The 23208-nt window shown below is 43.2% G+C and overlaps 1 protein-coding gene across 2 annotated transcripts; it reads left to right on the forward strand.

Moving 5' to 3' along the window:
• Positions 1–238: 238 nt before the first annotated feature.
• TMEM123 (transmembrane protein 123) lies at positions 239–22027 on the forward strand. 2 transcript variants are annotated; one of them, XM_030042253.2, is made up of 6 exons: positions 239–403; positions 6324–6392; positions 8630–8695; positions 13375–13566; positions 14982–15135; positions 20052–22027. In XM_030042253.2, exons 1-6 carry the CDS (start codon positions 334–336, stop codon positions 20074–20076), a joined length of 576 nt encoding a protein of 191 aa, XP_029898113.1. In that variant the 5' UTR covers positions 239–333; the 3' UTR covers positions 20077–22027. The 2 variants fall into 2 exon arrangements, with proteins under 2 accessions (XP_029898113.1, XP_029898114.1); XM_030042254.2 differs by lacking the exon at positions 6324–6392.
• The last annotated feature ends 1181 nt before the right edge of the window (positions 22028–23208 follow it).

The following is a 23208-nucleotide window of genomic DNA, read 5'->3' on the forward strand; positions in this document are numbered from 1 at the left end:
CTCCCCGTGCACCTCGGCCAGCACGGGCTTCTCTCCGCTCACTAGTCTCTCCTCACGGATGCCACAGCCCTTTGCCGCCCCGCCTGCTGTGAGACCGGCGGGAGAGAGGGCGGGACACCCCCGCGGAGGAGCGGGCTGAGGCCGGACCGCGGGCGGCCCCACACCAGGCCCCGCCGCCGGCCCCGGCCTGCGCCGCGGAGGCAGCGCCGCGCGGGGGCAGAGCGCAGACCGCCTCACGCGCAGGACGCACCCCCCGCCCCGCCCCGCGCCGGCCCGGGCAGGCAGCGGCTGGCGTGCTGCGGCGAGTGCGCGCCCGCGGCTCTTTCCGCGGCCATGCGGCTCCTCACCGGCGCTGCCTGCGCGCTGCAGGCGGCAGCGCTGCTGCTGCTCGTCCCCGGATCCCGTGAGTAGCGGCCGCGGGGGGACGGGAAGGGCGCGGCGGGCGGCGGCGCTGCTGCCGCCGCTCCTCTCCGCCGGCATGGAGGCGGCAGCCGGTCCGCCCGGTGGCTGCTGCGGCAACCTCCGCCGGGAGGACGCGGGCCTCGCCGCGTCGCTGGTGGCTGGGAGCGGGGCCCGGGGTGCGGGCTGCGCCCTCGCTGCCCCGCCGAGCGCCCGTTCGCCGCGGCTCCCGGCCGGGAGGAAGCCGGGTGGTCGGCCGAGTTTTTCTTTCCACCTTCCTAAAGGAGAGAGCCGGGTGAGATTGCACCGTGCGCAGGACCGGTGTCTCCAGAGCGGACCTGTAACGGAGACAGGGCGTGAGAGGCTTAATAGTCAGGATGTTTTTGAAGTAGAAACCACAATTTTAAGAAATAAAAAGCACCAAGGAGCGTTTGAGGGGGGGCGCGGTGTGAATGTTTGCACACAACCGAGGGATGGGCGAACGCGCCCTGCTCCTGGCCCTGTCCCCCCGGCTCCGCTCTCCCACCTGCCTGCGCGCCGGCGGCGGGGAGGGGGCGCGAGGCACAGCGGGAGGTGTCGTGAGGGGGGGGGGAGGCGGCAGGAGGTGTCGTGAGGGGGGGGGGAGGCGGCAGGAGGTGTCGTGAGGGGGGGGGGGAGGCGGCAGGAGGTGTCGGGGGGGGGGGGAGGCGGCAGGAGGTGTCGTGAGGGGGGGGGGAGGCGGCAGGAGGTGTCGTGAGGGGGGGGGAGGCGGCAGGAGGTGTCGTGAGGGGGGGAAGGCGGCAGGAGGTGTCGTGGGGGGGGGGGGAAGGCGGCAGGAGGTGTTCCCCAAACCCTGCGGGTGTCCCAGGGCATAGAGCGGGGACCGTCCCGGCGTGGATGTCGGGGCGAGCGGGCCGTGGGGGAGCCGGGGAAGCCCCGGGCAGGGCTAGGCTGGAAGGAAACGCTTCCCTTGCCCTTCTCGATCCTGTTCTCTGAGGCGTGCTGTAATTGTGGCGAGTGGCTTTTAATAGCTTGGGGGTCGTCGTGGCTTTGCTGTTAGGACAGATGGTGTGTTTTGTCGCGTTTCGGTCTGGCGCTTGCAGCAATGCCTCTTTTGAACGGCTGATTCTAGTGAATACACCACCTTCTGTTTTCTTGTGCTTTAATTCAGGTGGTAGACGACCAGATTCAGGGGATAATCGTCAACGTGCACTCAAATAAAATGAGAGATACAAAAGTCTGAGCTGCCAGAGTTGCCTTTTTGGAAGACTGAAATGCCCCATACAGTGCCCCACAATTTTCCAAAGTAAAGCTGCTGAAAGATAGGTACCAAAATTAACCTGTCATAAATAATGTTGAGGAATATCAGTCAGTTCAGCAGTGTTAATATGCTGTTGTTTAATCTGGTGAAGCTATAATACAAATTGATACAAAAAAAGTAAAATGAGGAATGTAAACAGCTTTATAATTGCCCTTCCAAAAAAAGCAAGCTTTTTTTGAAGAAGTTTGCTGGTAACCTGTTTACTGCTTTGCTAAGATCGCATGGCCTCCATTTTACAACAGTAGACTGTCATTTCATTTGATATAAGATTTCCCTGATCTGTCTTTTATCATGCTGCTTCCTGAGTGCATATGCTGGTTTAACTCGGTGTACAGTAAGTGCTGTCTCCTGGGACAGGGATGATCTCATCTAACTTTTGACAGTCAAATGTAGTCCTTCCTCTTTATATGAATTTGTTGTCTAGACCCCATTTATAATATGTTGAGAGAAGTTGTGCCCTTTTAAGGCTCAGTCTAACTTATCTACTGAAGTTTCTTTTTTTTTCTGTCCACTTACTCAGAAACTTCCAGAAACTACTGCTGAGATTTGTGTTGGTTTCAGCAAAAGTTTGTGATTCACTTAATGAACACTATCAGAGAAAGTGTGAAACCCATCAAATACTATAATACTACGATCTGCAAAAAGTGACAGTGGCAGTAGATTTGTCCTCATTCCAGTTAAGATTTTTGGGCAGGCTGGTTATTTCAATATAATGCTGTTCTTTTACTCTGCTGGAAAGCTTATTTCTATGTGTCGGTCAAGTCAGTGGAAGAAACATAACCAAAATGTTACGGTTTAGGAAAAAATCCTTCTCACTGTTATGTAAAATCCAGCTGGCTCTCTGATATCTGAGTGAGTGAGGAGAATCCACACTCCCTGGCAGGAAGCTGCTCCCACCCCCTTCCTCTGTTCAGAAAAGATAGCTAGCAACATCTTCCAAGAGCTTACCTGTATACAAAACTACTCACAGTACAAAAAATGAGCAGCAGCAGCCTCCAGACCTAAAAACAGGCATGGCGTTTTGATTTCAGCGTATCTCCTTACTTCTCTTAGATTCTTGGGTGACAGCAAAAGGTGGTGTAGTTTTTCAGTCTCGAATTGACCAGGGTTGAGAATCAGTTACTTGGGTCTGTGTTGTTTTGTTAGGCATCTATGCATTGGTGTTTATGCTTTCACTTGCAAGACTGTGAGGTAGTTTCACAATGTTAAGGTATGAGAACCAGTCCAGAAAGTTGCTGAGATAATCCTGCGTGACCTCCATCTCAGAATGACCTACCTTCTTGGTAGGTCAAGAATGCCACTTCAAAAATAAGTACCAAAAGACCTTGTTGAGTCAAAGGGAAAAGAAATATAAAGTTTCCAGAGAGCAGGGATCTGAACTGATAGTTTGTGAAAATTGCATGGCAGTTGTTACCACGGATTTGGGGCCAGGGAGTTGTTTTTGTTTTAGTCTCCGGAATTTGAGTTTCATCCATTTCAACTGAGAATGAGTATCCTGATGGTAGAGACTACCTAGGGGATGATTATATATTCATGTTGCTGCTCTAACATCTCTGCTTTAACCATTCCAGCACCTCAACTGTTACTCATTTGGATTGCTTAGATGTTACTGTGCAAGTTGGAGATCTTTCTGATGGACTGTGCAATGTCAGTGCCTCTGTACTTTTTGGTTTTTGAAGCAACAAAAGTGGAATGGCTTGGGCATAAGATGCTCCTACTTACCTGCTATGAATCAAACTTGAAAAGAGAAGATGTCTAGACAGAATTTTATATATGACTTTTGAAATGTCCCCTAAATGAATGCGTAAAATTGTGCTTAGTAAAAATGTGAGTTTGTATACCAACATGTTTCTGCAGCGTGTGGTGTAGTTAGACTAGATATAAAGCCTGCGAGTCCTTAGAAATGCGTTTGTCTTAAACGTGAATGTGGGAGTGGGCAAATTGACCTTTGTCACATGCAGGGAGTTGAATGAGTAGTGCCAGTCACCAGTGTATGCTGCTTCTACCAGGCTTCATCTACAAAGAATAGTAATTTGGTACATACCTTAGCTGGAGAGTACAGATTCCTAATATTAAAGGTTCACAGGTGTTATCCAATGTGTTGATTTTTGCAGGATCTGGCAGAATCTGTTAGTTTTCAACAAGTATCAGAGCTATCCCTATCATGTTCCCTCCACCTACCTACATGTTTAGCACAAGCACGGATCTTCAGCACCTGTGTCTGAATGCCACTTCTGGAAGCCAAATTCCAGCTACAAAGCTGGAAGAACTGGCCTGATTTTGCCCTTTTCAAAGTTTGCTTATCCAAATTGTCTCCAACTTAGGACTTCTTACGTGCTAGAGCAACAAAACCACGAGAGGCCCTGGAAGCGCTCAGCATACCAAACCGTGCTGTAGCGTTTCATACGAAGCATGCTTGCCTTCACATACACCCTGGCCAGCCACAAGTAGTTATGTTTTTAGCTGCATCTGTGCCTGACCTTAAACAGAGGAAGACAGAGTTGTCTGACAAAAATGTTGTTAATCCCTTTTCCCTGTCCTTTTCTAGTATGTGGTGCTTTGGTGCATTGCTTTAAGTTGGGTATTTCCTTGGTTCAGTTCTGTTTCATCATCAAAAATGAACATGGAGTTTTGTGGGTTTTCTTTCTTCCCGTCTCTCCTGTGAATCATGGCGGGAACAAGGATCAACACAGAGTTTCTCTACTCAAGATTTCTAGGCCCAATATTGCAACTAATCCTGTGGCCCAAAGAGCTTTACCTCTGCTCATGCGCAGGACCTTCCACACTGCAGCTGGCTGCCAGCTTTCTCCCCGCTTCCTTCCTGTGCTCACACCTGCACATGTACAGCTGGGACAGTGCAGACTTCTAACCCTTGCACTTCTGCTCCCTGGAGAAGGCCGGAAACCCGCACTGTTTCACTTTGGGCCAGTTGCACTGTGCAGTCTGGTCTTGAATGAGAGTGTCCAGTTGTCAGAGCCACCGCTGTGTAAAAGCGTATGCTGCTTTTCCCTTTGCCTTAACCCAGGAGTCCTTCCTGGTTGAAGTTTTCTGCTGTCCCTGCAGTGATACGGCTTCAAATCCGAAACCACAGTCCGAGGATAGAGAACAGTTTGGGAATAGTGTCATTTTAAGATTTTCTTTTTCTCACCTGTCCCATTCACAGCCACGTGTTCCAATGTGACATATGCTTATGCAGTACCCCATATTAAGATATATTTGTATTCTGGAGCAACTGCTTGTGATCCAAATTAAGAAACTTAATTTTTTTTTTGAGGAGGAGGAAAAAAAAAGTATCTTATAAGCTGGATATGGTCCTTGATGTCTTTCAAGGTGTGCAGTCCAAGCTGATCTGAACTAGGACTAATACAGTCTTGTCTTCCCTTCCACCTCTGGTTCCTGCCCCTCTCTTTCATCTAATGCTACAGGGAGCCCATTCTGCTGGTTGAGGCAGCAAAAAACATTGTGTGCTGTTGGGGAGGGGGGTAATGTCAGTTTTCTGTTGGCTTAGCTTCCTCAATCAGATCCTTGTTAAATGCAGGAGGACTAGCTCTGATGTAGACCACTTTCTGCAGGATTGGGTCCTTGCTGGGGAAGCTTAGTTTAGCTGTGTTCCATTCTCCCTTTTTTGTTTGTTTTCCCTAAGCTCCCTAATTAAACAGTCTAACATATCTTGCAGTGCTGCCCTCAATCTTGATATTGCAGGGGTAAGATGCGAATGGTTTGCCATTTGTATTTGCAAATTTTACCATTCTGAGATCTTTACTTTGTAACTACTGTGAAAGTGCCCTATTTCTGTAATACTTAGTTCAGGTTATTTGCTTGCCTTTAGCAGAATATTGTTATAAGTGATCAAAACTAAACTCTGCTTGGCAAAGGCAGAATCCACAACTGATCCTCTTGCATGCATGTGAATGCCAGACTTTTCATTCTGTGTGGTTTATCTTTAAATTTTACCATTTGTTTGTAGATCAGGCCTGAGCACAGAGTAATCAGGCCTCAGTTAGTCTTTAGGATATAATAGTATTCCAACGGAGGCGTGATCCTTCTGTATCCCACTGCCCACCTGTGAAATGCTCAGTGGATGCATTAACATGCTGTTAGTCCCAAACTAAGCAAATCAGCATCTAAGTGGAGCTTATTGTCTTACCATGCTGTCCATGTAGGGGCAGAGCAAGCACTCATCTGCTTGCAAAGGCCTTGCAGACTTCATAGGAAAATATTTACATGAGAAGTTCTTTTCCTTCTGCTGTAGGTGATGCTGGTCATATGTTATTACTGAAGGAAGATGCCTGATTTTCTACCTCTTGCTTCTTTCAGTCTCCTTTCGTTTCAAGGAGGAAGAGAACTTGGGATGGTGATGGTGGGGAAGATAAAACTGAGGATGGGAAGGAGTTCCAGTTCATTTGATGGTTGGGTAGTGCAAATGTTGTCATTTTTAATGTGCTAAAAGCAGGCTGTTGTGGTACCATGCTTTCATATCATCGTTATACCTAACTCCTGTCCATGGTAGTTTGGTCATTTATATGCCCAAAGCAAGTGACAGATGCTGTGCTAATTTTTTGTTTGTTTGTTTCTTAGTAATAAAGAACCTAAAACTATCTTATTCTTCTTGGGTTTTATGTAGGAAATGAAGAGACGAACAACTCCAGCAGTACTACACCCTTTACTACGATGCCAGACCATAAGTTGCAACGTAATACTTTTGGCATTTCTGTTGTTGTTCCTCAGTAGCATCGAGAAAAGCAATATGTATTATTGTATGCCTTAAACTGTCCTGTAATAGTTTGCTCTTTATTTTATTGAATTGTGAACAGCTGTAGGGCAGGAGCGAGGTATACCGATTGTTGCATCTATTCTGCGACAACTAAAGATACTGAAGAGGAACAGTAGAACACAACTCAATCCTCATATCCTTAGGTACCCAAGAGCAACAGAGAGAGGAGAAATAAAATGGGAAAATTTTGTGTATAGAACTAGAAATACCTGCCAACATCAATTTACAGTTAAAAAGAGAACCAGCAGCTCAAGAAGTCTGCTGGGCTAGAATTCAGTGCTCTTCAGAAAAAGGGGCAAGGCACTTTTTCATTTGATTTTTAATGTCAAAATGGATCCTAGGCCCACTGTGCTTGAGCTCATTGCCAAAGTACATGTTTATTTCATAGTGTAATCTCATTTTGACTGCATTAAGCTGTACACCCCTAAGCATGTGCCATGCAAAAAGCATATTCCTTGAGTCACTTTTGCCCTGTACTGCTTTGCTTATCTCATTTGCTATTGGCCAACAAGTGAGATGTATAGCCAATACTCTGTTCATTGACTCACTCTATCTTGTGTTAGTTGCATCACTGACTCACACCCAAATTCCAGGCAGTGTACATGGCTTCTTTTCACCTGTATGAGCATGCAGTCCACATCCAGACGTGTTCCCAGGGTTGCAGAAGTAAGCACTCAGAACTTGGGGGAAACACAGAGCTGTGTTCTGGTTACAGTATTGGGCCAGTGTGGGAAAGGTTTAGCCCCAGGCGTATCTGTGGCTTGCGCTGGTACAAAAGTCAACATATCCAAGAAAGAATGTGTTTGTTTTTTAAAGCCAGTTAAATCTGCAACTTAATATCCCAGGTATGTCAATGTAAGGATTGTGCGTGCAGTACACAATGGCGGGGTTAGTTCACTATGATTACACCAAAGAAAAGGCAAAGTAATTCCCTCTGTAATTTTTTTCTCCCCCCCTCCTTTTTGGTAGGTGATATGGAGGTGTAAATTTGTTGCATTTGTTCTTAAACCTGAGCTTGCTCATAATGTGTATGCAACTGCAAAGAGGGTTGACAAAACTGGTTTAGACTAGACTTTTCCAGTGGTAAGAAGAGCAGATCTGTTCAAAGGAAATAGGCCTGCTTCTTGATTCTGGTAGCTCTCTTGCTATTCTCGTCATCTCTGAGGTTATGCACTTTGTTTTCCAGCCATGCTGAAAAGTGATAGAGCTGCTGCAAGGTGGATAGCACTAACACGTGGGAGGATGCTGTAAAAGATCAGTTCCTTCAGAGAAAAGAATCACAGAATGGGTGTAGACAACAGTGCAGAATGAAGGGAGGGAAGTATGGGCAGTGACACTTCCAGGAACGGGAGGTTCCGAACAGCCCAGTAGATCTTTCCCAGGAGGAAGAGACCGTTAACCTGTAAGAAACACTGAAGAGGGATGCAGCAATGAGGACAGAAGTGAGAGTGGGAGGGTGCCTGAGAACCTAGAAGTAACATGAGCGGGAAGGGGGGGGTGGGGTTGGGGGGAAGAACTGGAAAAGTAGAAGTGAAAGAAAGGAGGGAAGGACAAAACCATTAAGGATGAAACATGGTTTATATTTTAAGTCTTTGGAAACAGGTACATTCTTAGGACCCTTTTTGTGTAGAGAGAGCATAAACCCACAGAAAGATGTTTCACAGGGTATCGGTCTGTCTCTACTTGACATGACTACAGTATGTTCCTAGCATGAGCACAGTTTGTAACAGAGATGGAGCAAAAGGAAAGAAAAGATTGAGGGGCAGGAAATGGAACTGAAGCTAGAAAAAACCCACAGTGCTTAAGTAGGTCAAGAAAGTCAGTGACAGTAAGGCTGCTGACGGCAACTGCAGTAGAGCATGATGTGGAAGTGGAAGAGAGCAAAAAGAGGAGATGTAAAGAATTCAGATGGAGACCATTTGGGCACTGCTGTGCATACAGTGTAACTATGTTCTTGCTGCACTGAGATCTGGAAGCATTTTGCAGAGGGATAAAACCATCTGCTTTGGGATGGAACACTCTCTGCTGTATTCCCATTTGTAGCCTGCAAACACAGATACCCTGAGGAGAGTACTGTGTTGTGGGTAGTTTAATTATAGTATATTAACTTGAAAAATAAATAATATTTCTTTTCTTGTTTTCTTTTTTCCTTGAAGACAATAGCAGTTCATCCAATTTCACTGTTACATCATCCACACAATCTACAGCAACATCTACAGTAGGTACGTATGTGTTCATCTGTCCGTTACTATGAACCTAGAAGCTAGATCCAAACCTACCCCAGACCATACCAAATTCTAAAGAAATATCCATCAAAAGTGGGTATTTGAGAGAAGCGTTATCATTTTAGGGCTGGGAGGCAACATGTAAAACAACTCTGAGATGAAGCTATACTGTGTTTCAAGTTTAGGTAGCACACTTCATCAGTAGAAGCAATGATATCTGTGGTGCCATTGAAAAACAGGAATCAAAATAAAACTTCAAAGAAGTTTTGAAGAAATGAAGGAAGAATTGAAAGAAGTTGGTCTTTTTAATGTTCATTCTTTGTCTCTAACCAAACTTCTTTCATTTTCATGGAGTAAAGATGAATGGGTTGTTGTGCAAATAGTGCATATCTGTTTAATGTTACTTCACAGTAAATAGATTTAGGGTATAATGAAGTCCTGGGGGCTTGATTTTCAAGAGTAAGACTCCATTTCCGTTTAGGTAAGACTCATGGCACCTTATACCATAGAAGATAGTCCTTATAGAGCTCATAGCACAAAACAGTGGTTTTCAAGGAAGACATGAGCGGCAGATCTGGGACAATCTGTCACGGGTACTTTTGCATTGTTCTAGCACTACCGTCTTTCCTTCACAACTTGGCAAAAGAACTGTAGGTAAGAATGATTTCCCAAGGCAGCAGTGTTGCAACTGTGATGCTTCAACATAAGTAACGTGTTTACAAAACACATCTTTGTAGAAAGAAGAAATAGCTGTATTTCTAGATCAACTAGTAGAGTTTGAAAGCAGATACTTAACCTGGGACAGAAACAAACAGTTCATCCACTTGTATTTGCAGTGTTCCAACTGTTGGCTATGTCAATGAGAGATTATTAATAAAGGAAATTAAAAAAATTATTTTCTGGAAGAACTTGCACAGGCATATTTTACCACATCAGTAAAGACTGGATAATAATTAATGTCATGCAGTTGTTCAGTCTGCAATGCACAGATAGAAGGTTGTATCTGAGAGAAGAGAAGCTAGTTCCATGCATGAACTGGGTCCCCTAAAAGCCATGTGAAAGCAGGGCAGAAATATTGTGTGTACCTCAAGATACTTTGTGTATTTGTGGAGTTTTATGCTGATCATACGGTCCCAGCTACGTCATTCCATTTCCAGTACAACTCTCACTTTGTGTCTCTGTAGTCTCCAGATAACCTCTGAGCTACCACAATCAGAAGTTGCTTCTTATTAATTTAAGAATAAAATACTCACCGGGGGGAGGGTGGGGGGAAATCTCTGCAAAGACCTTCCTTTTGATAGCAAGGCAGTGGTGCAGTGTCTCATTCCATTGCCTGCAATGTACCAGTTTAAGCATGTCTGACTTGGAAAGTGGAGAGATTTTTGTAATCCCCTTGTTGCCTTAGGGCCTTCCCTGTGTGTAAAGCCATTGTTACCCACAGGTGTTTCACCCACCCTGTGCTCCAACCCTTCCACCCTTTGCTCCAATCCTGACTATGGGTTTCTTGCAGGGGTCTGAGCTTTACTATGTCTGGATAGTAACAGTAAAAAGATGCCTGAGCCCTTTACTGTTAGGCACAGTACAAACCTAACAAACAGCTATGCCTTGCTTCACATGGTTTATGATTCACATCCTTCTTTGGCTTTTTTCCTTTTTTTTTTTTGTTAGAAACTTCATAGATTTTAAGACAATGTTCATCCATTTTGATTATCTGTCTCAATCTCTTCAGAATAAAGACTACAAGATAGATGCATTGAATTTTGCTTAGAGTCTCTGTCTTTTTTTTTTTTTTTTTTTTTTTTTTGGAAGCTTTTCATGGCAGAAGCAAAAGTCTGTTTCATTGAATGATTTTCCATGCAAAGGAGAGTATTTATTTATTATAGGAAGAGCATTCAATAATAATTATTTTGTATATTAGCACAGTGCTTATGCAATTTGAGTTCTGTTTGTTCTTGTTGAGTTAGAACGCTAAGGGGGTAGTGCATGCTGCTAAGAATTCTTATCTTTATGCTATATATATAGTTTGATTGATGGATATAGCATAGCTATTTAATGTTTAAACACAGGTAGCATACAAAGTAAAATATTTGTCTCTTTTAAAAACAAAGCATCATAAACCTGAACGATATTACTGGCATGCATCCTTTTTAAATAATAAAAATTAACTCAGGCAGTCTGGGTTTGTTTAGCATGATGTTCGATGAAGCCCAGCTGGTCTTTTGGGGGAAAAGTAATTAGGGAAATAAAAGGACAGATGTTGCTAGCAAATGTTCTTTCATCTTAACTCTGTTGGTAAAATAGTATGGGTAAGATGTTTCAGAGACACAGAAGAACAGATTGGTGCCCAATTCATGTCAGCTTCCCAAATTTTCCAGCTGCCTCAGATAGCCTCCCACTGATGTTTTGAAATGACTGGTGCTAAATATATCATGAAAGATAAGTCTGTAGGAGATTAACCAGATTTTACTTCTAATGTTATATCACCAAGTGCTGTAATCTTGATAAAGTAAGAAAAAAGGATCGCTAGTAGGAAGGGGGGCGGGGGGGGGGGGAAGTAATGTGCAAATCTTGCTGAAATTCCTCACGATAGCTGCTTGGATATTTTTTGTGCTGACTCACGTTTTCTGTAGGGTAGTGTAATGGCCATAGGATAAGTACCGTCTCTGTGTAACATGGTTTAATAATGTTACACATAGAACAAGTAGCCATTGTGTTGCTCAGAAATACAAGCCAGTTTGACACCAGAAATCAAAATCAAAAAATAAAATTAAAAAAAAAAAAAAACCAAACCCACAGAAAACTGACTGATTGACCCTTGCATTCAGATTTGTCTTTCTTTTGGTATCTTTTGTATTAGGAATGCAGTTACCAGGTGTGGTTTCATGTCATGTAACTGTAGATGGTTTCCATATAGACATTTCCTTGCTTATTTCCTACAATGAGGAGCCATTTGATATTTTTAGATCATTGTGCCTTTGGGGAGTTTACCTGTCAGTATTAAAATGTGCCCTGAATTTTATCTGATGTATTTTACACATGCTTCGTAGAGGAACTGAATTTCCTAAGTGTAACAAGGTAAGCCCATGAATATAGTACTCAACTGTTTCATCTCAATGAATGCTCATTTCAAAGTGTTTCCTAAGGTTGTGGCACAATACAGTTATAACATCAAAGAACAGGAAAATAAATAACATTTATAATGGGGACTGTATTGGGCTGTTTCAGTAGTTTTAATGTTAAATGTCTCAGAAAAGTGTTGTGTAGGCCAGTTCCTTTTTTAATGTTTAAATTGTTGTATTGTTTGGGTTTTTTAAGTTCTTGCTATTCCCATCTGCACAGGAAGCAGTGATACTTAAGTCTTAGCAAAGACACCATTCTGTGTGTAGCTACTCATGTTTTAAACCACACTTACAGGAAGATTATTCCATAGAAGCATTTTAGATGCTGTATAAAAAAAAGCAGAAACTGAATTATCAAGTTAACTGTGGAATTGAAATGAAACTACCTGTTCTTCAATTGTTCTAGTTTTAGACAGTTTCAAGAAAACATGGGTATAATTAGATATTTGAATGTCCGTAATGAAAAGCTTTTGTGGTGTTTAAAATGAACTCGGCTTGTGTGAGGTTATAGAAATAATACAGTAGTAGACAGCTGCAAAGGGAGCTTTTTCTCCCTAAAATTTCTTCATACATAAAAGCTATTTGCCTCATATTGTCTGCTTAGAGAAATGCTAGTTGCATAACAGGCTCATGTTTCTTGTTAGTTCCTTCTTAGAAAAATAAGTAATTATTCTTAAGATCATTCTAGCTGACTGCCTTCTACTAAGGCTCTAAGGATTTTTCTATAAATATCAATCTCTATTATTCTTGAATTTTGTTTCATGGTATTTTTATTCTGACCAGTTCATTACAGCTTTCTGAGGAGGGAAGTGTTAGGTAAAAGCAGAGTAAAAGTTAAAGACATTAGGTGTCAACTAAACTCGTGAAACAGCATTCCAATCTTTGTTTTAACCTTGGCAAGACAGCTCACTACTAAATAAATTATACAAGCCAGCAGATTTACTTTAGTCAAACTTCTGTCACATGTGGAAAACCTTTCGAACCTTAAGTTTAACATACATACAGAATTCTTTCTGGTGAGTTTAATATACTTGCAGCCTTAGTAAAGACAGTGTTTCATTCAAAAGCAAATTCAAGATTACATCTTTTTTAAAACTGGGGGGAGAACGGGATGGGGCACATGTTTTCATGCAAAATCCATTCTTATCAGAAAAGCTTAGTTACCTGAAAAGTTGGGCACTTCAAATGGAAAGTTACTCTTGATCCAGAATTTTATCACATTTTAAAATACTGTTAGGCGTGATTCTGTGGAATTGAATAGTGTTATCCAAACAAAATTGGCCCTCTAAAAGTTATCAGGTATTATCCAGGTTTTATTTACAGCCTTTCCTTTAAACCATTCCTGACCCTCAGCCCCAGAAATCAGAAGTTAGGTCTTTCTCAAGGAAATGCGTAGGGGAGGAGTCTGTATGCAATCCTGGATATGCATGCACTGGCATTTTCATTGTTACTCTGCCATACTATTTGGGTATGATAAATGCTATCTTATTCAATGAGTATACAGTTTATTATTTTTAAGTATTTTTCTGTGTGATATCACAAATAAAAATTTTCCAGGTATGTCCACCAGTACTATTCATCTGACCAGTACCAGTCAGCCCACCAACACCACTACATCTGTCACCTTGATGACTCAGCCCACTAAAACCAGCCAGACAACAAGATCCACCAAAGCTTCATCAGTCACATCATCACAACTCAATATTACAGTGGTGACCACTTCCAAGATTTCTTTCACTTCTGTAACAAGTGAGTTCACATTTCAAGAAGCTCATAAAGGCTTGTATACATGTTGACATGTGTTGTACAATTGTAGAGTTGTTAGTTTGGCAGTAGTATAACAAAGAAAGAAGGTATATGCGTGCTGAAAAATGAGAGTAAGGTAGGGTTTTATTATTAAGTTGGCTACAATAATGTTCCTCTGAGCATTCCACTTAAATAAGGCTTCCCTTAACCTGAGAGACCTGGCATATTTAGGAAAAAAAAAAAAAGCAAGCGGTCTGAACCAGCAGCCACCAGCAAGGAGATTAGCAATGTTAGGAGAAAGCCTGGCTTTTGAATATACCTTCTGTATTTGTTCAGCTTTCCCTTCTACAGCTTGAACTCATCTCTAATACTTAATTTTTCACAGCTGACCTGTAGCTCAAAATATGTCTACTGGCTTGGTAGAAAGACTGAGTTCTGTTAGCTACATTTGTAGCAATGTAATGAGTTTTATCCCTAACGGAGGATAGAGTACGAGTATGACTGAGTCACACTTTATGTAAAAGTTGTCAAATACAGTTTGACAGTACCCTTTAATACAAAAACAGTAAGTGTAGAATTCAGTATTTCCTTGCGGTTAGCTGCTTGTTGACAGCACTTCACGCTTGCACTTTTAAACAGATGGGGGTTGCTCACATGTCAGTGAAGCATTATTGGGTAGGTGAAGCTGTCATCAGCAGAACTTTTAGTTGGCCACCTAACGCTCCCTGTGGCAAGTACAAATAGAGATGGGCACAGACTGGGTCTTTCGGTGGGAGTTTGTAGCAGATAAAACCCATTTTCACACAGAAACTGCTATGGCTTATCTGAGGTCTCACTTGGAGAGTGAGGGTACAATTCCATGACACAAGGTAAAGCAATCCAACAGCTCATCGCCACCAAAAGTGTTTTACTCCCACCACATAACTATACTGACTGACTTGGTGGTTGTTGGACCCCTCTGCAGACTGACTCAATACACTCACCTGACTAAAAGCAACTTCCTTTTCTGCCTGGGCTAATTTCAGGCCAGCCTAGTGAGTTAAATTGGCTCATGGAGGGTATGAAAAATAGTAGAACTGGCCTAAGAAGGGCAGGAGCTGCTTGTGGGGAAGGAGGGGAGAGCAGGGGGGGGGAAAAGGCAGGGGAAAGAGGGAGGTGGAGAGGAGAAGGGGCAGTCAGTCTTTCAGAGAGAGCAAGCAGTTGGATCAGCTGCTCCGGCGTCACCAGAATCTGGCACTTAAAAATGGAGCTCTAGGTTTCAGTGTGCTTGGCTGGTATCTTGCCAGTTGATCTATGTTAAATTTGTCTAATTGGGTCTTTAGATGATATGTCAATGAAGAGGGCAAGATATAGAGGAGTCCCTCAAAACACAATTTTGCAAGCTCTGTAAAAAGTGCCTTTTGTTTTCTTCTTTTCAGCCACATCAAAATCTGAGGCTGTCGTAGCCAAAACCTCCAAATTTGATGTGGGCAGTTTTGTAGGTGGCATCGCACTGACACTTGGAGTCCTAGTTATTCTCTACATCGGATGCAAAACCTATCACTCTAGAAGAGGCATTCAGTACAGAACCATGTAAGTTCCCAAGGCATTGTCCCATGTCAATTTATTACTTTCTTGAGGGAAACAAGGACAAACAAAACAAGGAGAATGAACTCTGATACATACGTTTGTTTAATGTACATAATATTAATATCATTAAGAGATTTAACTGTGATACTTTGTCTTTCACCACTTCAGCTATTCCTCATTATTATTATGCCTCTCTTCTGTGTGGGTTTTTTTTTCTCTGATCTATTATATAAAGTTTGGGGTTTTTTTAATAAAGGATCCTTGTCCTTTAGCTGTTCCATGAATAGCTAACATTTCCTTCAAAACATTTCCTTGAAATGTTTGCTGCAATTTGCAAGACTTCTGGTTTTTCCTGACACTTTCTCCTAGACTCTAGATTTGTGTATTCACTCTGGCATTTTCCTCCCCTTTGCCATTAACTTTTTTTGTAGTAGCTCTGTTTTCTATTACCTGTATGACATCTTGTTGGAACTCTGCTACCATCTTTTGTATCACCTTTTATGTACCTTCAAGTCTAGTTTGAGCAGGGTAAATCTGTCACATGAATCAGCCTATCCGTGCATTTTTGTATTCACTTACTGTGAGGGCAGCTGAAGAGTCTTAGATAAAGAAGTCTGTGCTGTGGGTATTGAAAGGTATAGGGTGGATCCCACCTACAATCACTTGTTTACTCTGTGTACTCTGACTTTAAACCTTTGAGCTGCAGACTGCTGCTACTTTCCCTGTGGAGTGTAGGTGCTGTACAGCAAATACAAGCCTATTGAGAGTAAGTGTGCTTTTCTTAGTTACCTTTTCAAGACCCATTAGAAGTTGTCTGTCAGCTTCAGACAGTCTGTAGACTACAAGTTGAAAAACACTGATTTAAACAGATTCTCTGCCACCAACTTTTTCCAGCCAACGGGTCTCTCTCCTTTATGATGATCAGATTGGGGGACAGGAGGTAGTAGGTCCAGTCTTGTCTTGGGTATGGTTCTTTGTGGAGCTACTCTTCCTCTCCTTTGCAGCGTTCATCTGGCAGGGAAATACACTGAAAGGAACAGGAAAACACACCTGGTTAATACATGGCTCAGAGGCTGGTGCCGTCAGTGGAATTTTGGGGGTTTTGATCATGGGGAGGTTTACACAGCACTGGGCTTGCTAGCAACAGATGGTTTCCAGCTAACTCAAAAGGGGTAAAAGAATCCTCGCTCATGAGATGGCAGGGCTCAGAGAGAGGGCTTTAGACTAGGTTTGAAGGGGCTAAGGGATAAAACTAGGTGCACCAGAGACGGGCCTGGGGGCAGCATGCCGATGTTAGGGGTGGATTCGATAACCCAGCTCAAATGCATCTGTGCCAATGCACGCAGCATGGGCAATAAACAGGAGGAGCTGGAAGCCATCGTGCAGCAGGATAGATAGGACTTAGTCGCCATCACAGAAACATGGTGGGATGACTCCTGTGACTGGAGTGCTGCAATGGATGGCTATAAGCTCTTCAGAAGGGATAGGCAAGGTAGAAGTGGTGGGGTGGCTCTCTATGTTAGGGAATGTTTTGACTGTACAGAGCTACACGATTCTGATGACAAGGTGGAGTGCTTATGGGTGAGGATGAGAGGGAAAGCCAATAAGGCAGATATTGTGCTGGGAGTCTGTTATAGACTGCCCGACCAGGTTGAAGAGACAGATGAATCATTCTACAAGCAGCTGGCAGTAGTCTCAGAATCGTGTGCCCTTGTCCTCCTGGGGGACTTTTAACTTTCCAGACATCTGCTGGAAATACAACACAGCAGAGAGTAAACAATCTAGGAGGTTCCTGGGGTGTGTGGAAGATAACTTCCTGACACAGCTGGTGGGTGAGCCAACCAGGGGAGGAGCCTTGCTAGATCTGTTGTTTACGAACAGGGAAGGACTGGTGGGAGGTGTGATGGTCGGAGGCCGTCTTGGGCTTAGCGACCGTGAAATGATAGAATTTTCAATTCTTGGTGAGCCAAGGAAGGTGGTCAGGAAAACCACCACTATTGACTTCCGGAGGGCAAACTTTGGCCTCTTCAAGGCACTGGTTGAGAGAGTCCCTTGGGAGACGGTCCTGAAGGGCAAAGGGGTCAGGAGGGATGGACATTCTTTAAGAAGGAAATCTTAATGGCTCAGGACCAGGCTATTCCCATGTGCTGCAAGTCGAACCGCCAAGGAAAACGACCGGCCTGGCTGAACGGGGAGCTTTTGCTAGGAGTCAAGAAAAAAAGGAGAGTTTATCATCTCTGGAGGAAAGGGCGGGCAACTTGGGAGGAGTACAGGGATCTTGTTAGATCATACAGAGAGAAAATTAGAAAGGCAAAAGCTCAGCTAGAACTAAATCTGGCCACTGTTGTAAGGCACAACAAAAAATGTTTTTACAAATATGTTAACAGTAAAGAGAATCCCAAGGAGAATATCTGTCCTTTAATGGATACAGAAGGGAACGTTGCCACCAGAGATGAGGAAAAGGCCGAGGTACTTAATGCCTTCTTTGCCTCAGTCTTTAATAGTGAGTGCAGTTATCCTCAGGGTACTCCACCCCTTAAGCTGGAAGGTAAGGATGAAGAGCAGAACATACCTCCCTTAATCCAGGAGGAAATAGTTAGTGACCTACTACGCCATCTGGACACTCACAAATCTATGGGACCTGATGGGATCCATCCAAGAGTACTGAGGGAACTGGCGGAGGTGCTTGCCAAGCCACTATCATCTATCAGCGATCCTGGTCAACAGGGGAGGTCCCAGAGGACTGGAGGCTTGCCAATGTGACTCCCATTTACAAGAAGGGTCGGAGGGAGGATCCGGGGAACTACAGGCCTGTCAGCCTGACCTCGGTACCGGGGAAGATTATGGAGCGGTTTGTCTTGAGAGCACTCACATGGCAAGTCCAGGATAAGAAGGGGATCAGGCCCAGTCAGCATGGGTTTACGAAAGGCAGGTCCTGCTTGACCAACCTGATCTTCTATGACCAGGTGACCCGCCTAGTGGATGAGGGGAAGGCTGTGGATGTTATCTACCTTGACTTCTGCAAGGCCTTTGACACTGTCTCTCATGGTATACTCCTTGAGAAGCTGGCATCTCATGGCTTGGACAAGTGTACTCTTCGCTGGGTGAAAAACTGGCTGGATGGACGAGCCCAGAGGGTTGTGGTGAATGGGGTGAAATCCAGTTGGCGGTGGGTCATAAGTGGTGTTCCCCAGGGCTTGGTGTTGGGCCCTGTTCTGTTTAATATCTTTATTGATGATTTGGATGAGGGGATTGAGTGCACCCTCAGCAAGTTTGCAGACAACACCAAGTTGGGAGGCAGGGTCGATCTGCTTGAGGGTAGGGAGGCTCTACAGAGGGATCTGGACAGGCTGGATTGATGGGCTGAGGCCAATCGTATGAAGTTCAACAAGGCCAAGTGCCAGGTCCTGCACTTGGGTCACAGCAACCCCATGCAACGCTACAGGCTTGGGGAAGAGTGGCTGGAAAGTTGCCCAGCAGAGAAAGACCTGGGGGTGCTGGTTGACAGGCGGCTGAATATGAGCCAGCAGTGTGCCCAGGTGGCCAAGAAGGCCAACGGCATCCTAGCCTGTATGAGAAATAGTGTGGCCAGCAGGAGCAGGGAGGTGATTGTTCCCCTGTACTCGGCACTGGTGAGGCTGCACCTTGAGTATTGTGTTCAGTTTTGGGCCCCTCACTACAGGAAAGACATTGAGTTGCTGGAGCATGTCCGGAGAAGGGCAACCAAGTTGGTGAGGGGCCTGGAGCACAAGTCTTACGAGGAGCGGCTGAGGGAGCTGGGGCTGTTTAGTCTAGAAAAGAAGAGGCTGAGGGGAGACCTTATCGCTCTCTACAACTACCTGAAAGGGGTTGTAGTGAGGTGGGTGCTAGTCTCTTCTGTCAGGTGGCTGGAGATAGGACAAGAGGAAATGGCCTCAAGCTGAGGCAAGGGAGATTTAGGTTAGATATTAGAAAAAATTTTTTTACTGAGAGGGTTGTCAAACATTGGAATAGGCTGCCCAGGGAAGTGGTTGAGTCACCATCCCTGGAGGTATTCAAAAAGCGAGTTGATGGGGTACTTCAGGACATGGTTTAGTGGGCATGGTTGATGGTTGGACTCGATGATCTTGAAGGTCTTTTCCAACCTAAATGATTCTATGATTCTATGATTTCTGAGAGCACAGAACCAGTCAGACATCTATGATTTTGACTTCATCTTGTATCTCACCCCTTTTGTAGTGAATAGTTAATCAAAATTGTACTATCCCATTTGCCAGTTCTACTCAGTTTTCTTCCAGGCTTCCAGACTTGCCTCCTTGTCCCACATTTAGTTTAAGAACTGGGAATTCTTAAAACTAGGTTGCTTTTCCTTTTCCTATTCAGTATCATCCATCTCAGTTGAGAAGCTTGTTTTAAGTGAGGTGATGTCATTAGATTTGTTGGGATGCTAGTGTTTACTCTCTGTCTTGACTCCTGCTTGCTGGTCATGGTATTCAACCAGTCCCTGCTGCACATGTTTACCCACAGTAGTGTTTGAATGGATATTGTAGAATTAAGATCAACAGTATCTTTAAAACAAAAGAAACCTGTTGCTGACCTTATAAACTGGCTTTGATTAGCTGTTACTATTGGATATAGGTAAGATAGATAGGATAAAAATGCCTGAGCAACAGCTGATCTAAAAATATGTACTTGAATGAAATGTGAAAGCCAAAATGTTAATAAGGCTAGTGAAGCTGGCAAGTGTTGACAAAATGAAATTGTTCTGTTAACTTCAGGCTCAGAGAGAACTGTAACTGCCAGATCAATGTGTGCTTAGCCCTTTCTGGCAAGGTGGCCTTTGTTCACAAAATAACCTTCTTAGCAGCAGCTGGGTGGCTGTTTCTCATGTTGACTGTTGCTTGTACTGCAGAACGTTAATTACTGTGTTTCTGTTACAGTGATGAACATGATGCCATCATTTAAAGAGACTTCAGGGAAGACAGTGTTGGACACCCATCCTATCACAGCTGTTGTAACTTCTGAAAGAGTTCCTTTCGTAAAGATGATCAATCTCTAAACCTGTCTTGGGTGCAATCCTGCAAAATGTTGAGACGCTCTTTAAACATCCTGATTTTTTTGCATTGGCTTTCATAAGAAGAAGAGGAACTCAGCACTTTGTAGAGACAGTATTTTCTTTTTCCAGTATTTGTAACCAAATTTAAAGAACACACATATTGAGTCACTTTAAGGTACACACACAAGTCTCTGAAATACCTAATTACTAGCACAGTGGATCGCATAATTACACTTCTAAGTAAGTTCAATTATTTCTCACATACTGTGCAAATCCAGCGTGTTCCATAATGGATATAGTAGGTTAAATAGGATACCTTTGAGACCAAGTATAGGTTTTTGCAAGTAAAATGGGTTTTTTCCTAATATTTTGTATTAAATTGTATTTATTTTGAAGTTTGGTGTGAACTTTAGTTTAGAAATTTTGGGGTTTGGAACAATTTGGTTAGTTAATTTTTATTAGGCTATAAAGGGACACGGTTTGCTGTGTAGAAGGTGATAAAGAGTACTTTAAACTTCAATCATTAGCTCACCTGTGACCTGCAGAGACTTTCCTCAACAGTGAAACTAGCTGCAGGAAGCACAGACAGACTGGAGATATCCATCCACAACCCTGTTCTCTAAATGGGTCCTTATAAGAAAACAAATTATGCAATCCATAGCTTTTTTTTTCTCGCATGTACAATTGAAGATAAAATAAAAATGGAAGAAGGTAATTGCACCATCATAAATACAATGAAATATGAAAATTGCTTCTAGAAATTGGCTTTAAGTTGAATGTAGCAATTGCTTTGCTCTTGGTTTTTATTATTATGAAACTGTATGCAATGTTTTAGCAGCATTTGATAAGCATTGAAAGTTACACAGAGAAGTGGAACATCTTTAAGACAGCATTTTAGAAGAATATAATCTGCATTTTTACAACTATTTTCAGAACTTGGTACTGCAGCACACATGTACAGAGGTCTGGTCAAAAGCCCACTGAAGGCAATGGGGCACCTCTCAGATGGCCTTTAGATGGAGGCCCAAATACACTGGGGGTCCTGTGCAAGATGGCTGATGCTGCTTCCGTATCAATTCTGCATTTATACTGAGGTAAACCTGCTGACCTAGTAGATGGGCTCCTGATTTACACTGGTGTATGGAAAACTAGAGCGAGGATCAAGAAACAGAGGCCTGCATCTCCTTATGTCACTGAGTAATTGTTCAGTCCTGCTCAGGTTCTATTTATAGACCTCTCCCTGGTGAAGAGGGTTGGTGTGGTGGGACTTGACCATCCTGGTTACTGCTGGCACTAATCCATCACACAGGGCACAGGCAGGAGGTGGTGACAGCTGAGGAAGGTCACAATGGGAACTGCATCTAGGCTGGGGTACAGCACATCAGGGAAAACAAGACTACAGCTCTGGCACAGGTTAATTTTTTTTGTTGAGCAATAGTTTATTCTGCCATGCAATGTTAAAGTGGCCGTATAGATGTTTTTTTCCTTTTTCATATGGAGTAGTAGAATTGTTGTGTCTGAGGCACAGCCAACTCCAGCAAACCATGGCTAATGAATAGTCTTAATAGCACCAGCCACGCACCCAAAATGGGGGTAGCAGAGCTGTTTGTTTAATTTTTCACTGAGATTGAGGTACAGGGGGAAGAGTGATTTGAAGTAACTCTTGTGATTTTTCTTAGTTGCATTGTTTGGTGGAAGGTTTCTGGTTTTGACTTGAAGAGTTTGGAAATAATTCTTCCATAGAACTGCAATTCTTTACTTTGTAGAAATGAAGGCAATTAAGTGCAACTCAGTTACTGGGATTGTCTCACCTCTGTTGTACAGATGAATAAATAAAATTAAATCTTTGGAGTTACTGTATCAATTTCAGTTGGATTTTTATTTTATTAGACGGTTTCATTATTCCCTCAACCCCTTCCACAGTCATAACCATTGAATAAGAAGCATTCACTATATATACCTTTAAATGCTAGAATACCAGACCTAATGCATTTTTGCCCAGTTCAATCATTTGTAATGTATTTTGTAATCCAATTACTACAATAAAGCAAAATTATGTGCTTAAGATTTCAGAGGTATCAGTGCAAATATAAAACCTGGCTTCCTTTCAGGTGTTTGGATATTAGACAAAGTAAGGTACAATTGATAAATTTTACGTTTAACTTTACATTTGCTTTCCCACAGCAAGTGAAAACCCAGCTTCAAGTTACACACCTAAAGTGGGATTAACAGGACAGCTTTTCAGTGTACCATACCACTAAGTACATATTTAGGCCTCAGTCCTGGAGGTCACTTTACAGCATTGGAAGAAGCAGTGGACCTGAATTTAGCTATGCTCTACACATGTAGAGGGGCTGACTGTATTAAGTAACTGAAATAGTGATTTAGCATTCAAAAATCCTGATTATGTTAACAGAAGACTGGCACTTAGTTTCTGTAAGGAGAGAGCATTTGGATTTTGGTCTACCACATCTTAGAGCAATATGAGATACAAAGCTGACATAGGAGCAAAAGACAGAAAAAAGTCTTCTGTCTCATAGACTGAAGTCTAGCACTATCCCAGGCAACTGGGGAACAGAATATAGAATAGTTGGAACAGACCTACAACAATCATCTAGTCCAACTGCCTGACCAATCTGGGGCTGACAATGTTCAAGCATGTTAAGGGCATTGTCCAAATGCCTCTTAACACTGACAGGCTTGGGGCATTGACCACCTCTCTAGGAAGCCTGTTCCAGGGTTTGACCACCCTCTCGGTAAATAATGCTTCCTAAAGATCTCTTCCTCATGGAAGTCTCCTCCCACTCACTGCTCTGGTAATTAGTTATTCTAAATTCAATCATAAGTTTATGATCTGGTTATATTCATTTTATGCACCAAATTTTTAGCATAAATAGCTCCTCCCATTCTCTTGGTATACTTATCCTACAGTCGGTCTTTCAGCTGTTCCTTAACTGAGTTTATTAATATTGTAAAGATGATTCAATTGTTTATAGTTCAACCTCTCAACAGGACTGCCTATCTGTTGCTCATAGCTGAGC

The sequence above is a fragment of the Aquila chrysaetos genome, chromosome 19 (genome assembly GCF_900496995.4).
Source record: "Aquila chrysaetos chrysaetos chromosome 19, bAquChr1.4, whole genome shotgun sequence".
In the NCBI taxonomy this organism is placed as follows: domain Eukaryota; kingdom Metazoa; phylum Chordata; class Aves; order Accipitriformes; family Accipitridae; genus Aquila; species Aquila chrysaetos.

Excerpts from the sequence above, each read along its gene's own strand:
- TMEM123 (XM_030042253.2), top strand. The coding sequence starts at position 334 with ATGCGGCTCCTCACCGGCGCTGCCTGCGCGCTGCAGGCGGCAGCGCTG. Across the intron at positions 6,393-8,629 it reads GCCAGACCATAAGTTGCAAC|ACAATAGCAGTTCATCCAAT; the intron begins GTAATACTTTTG and ends TTTTCCTTGAAG. Across the intron at positions 8,696-13,374 it reads TACAGCAACATCTACAGTAG|GTATGTCCACCAGTACTATT; the intron begins GTACGTATGTGT and ends AAAATTTTCCAG.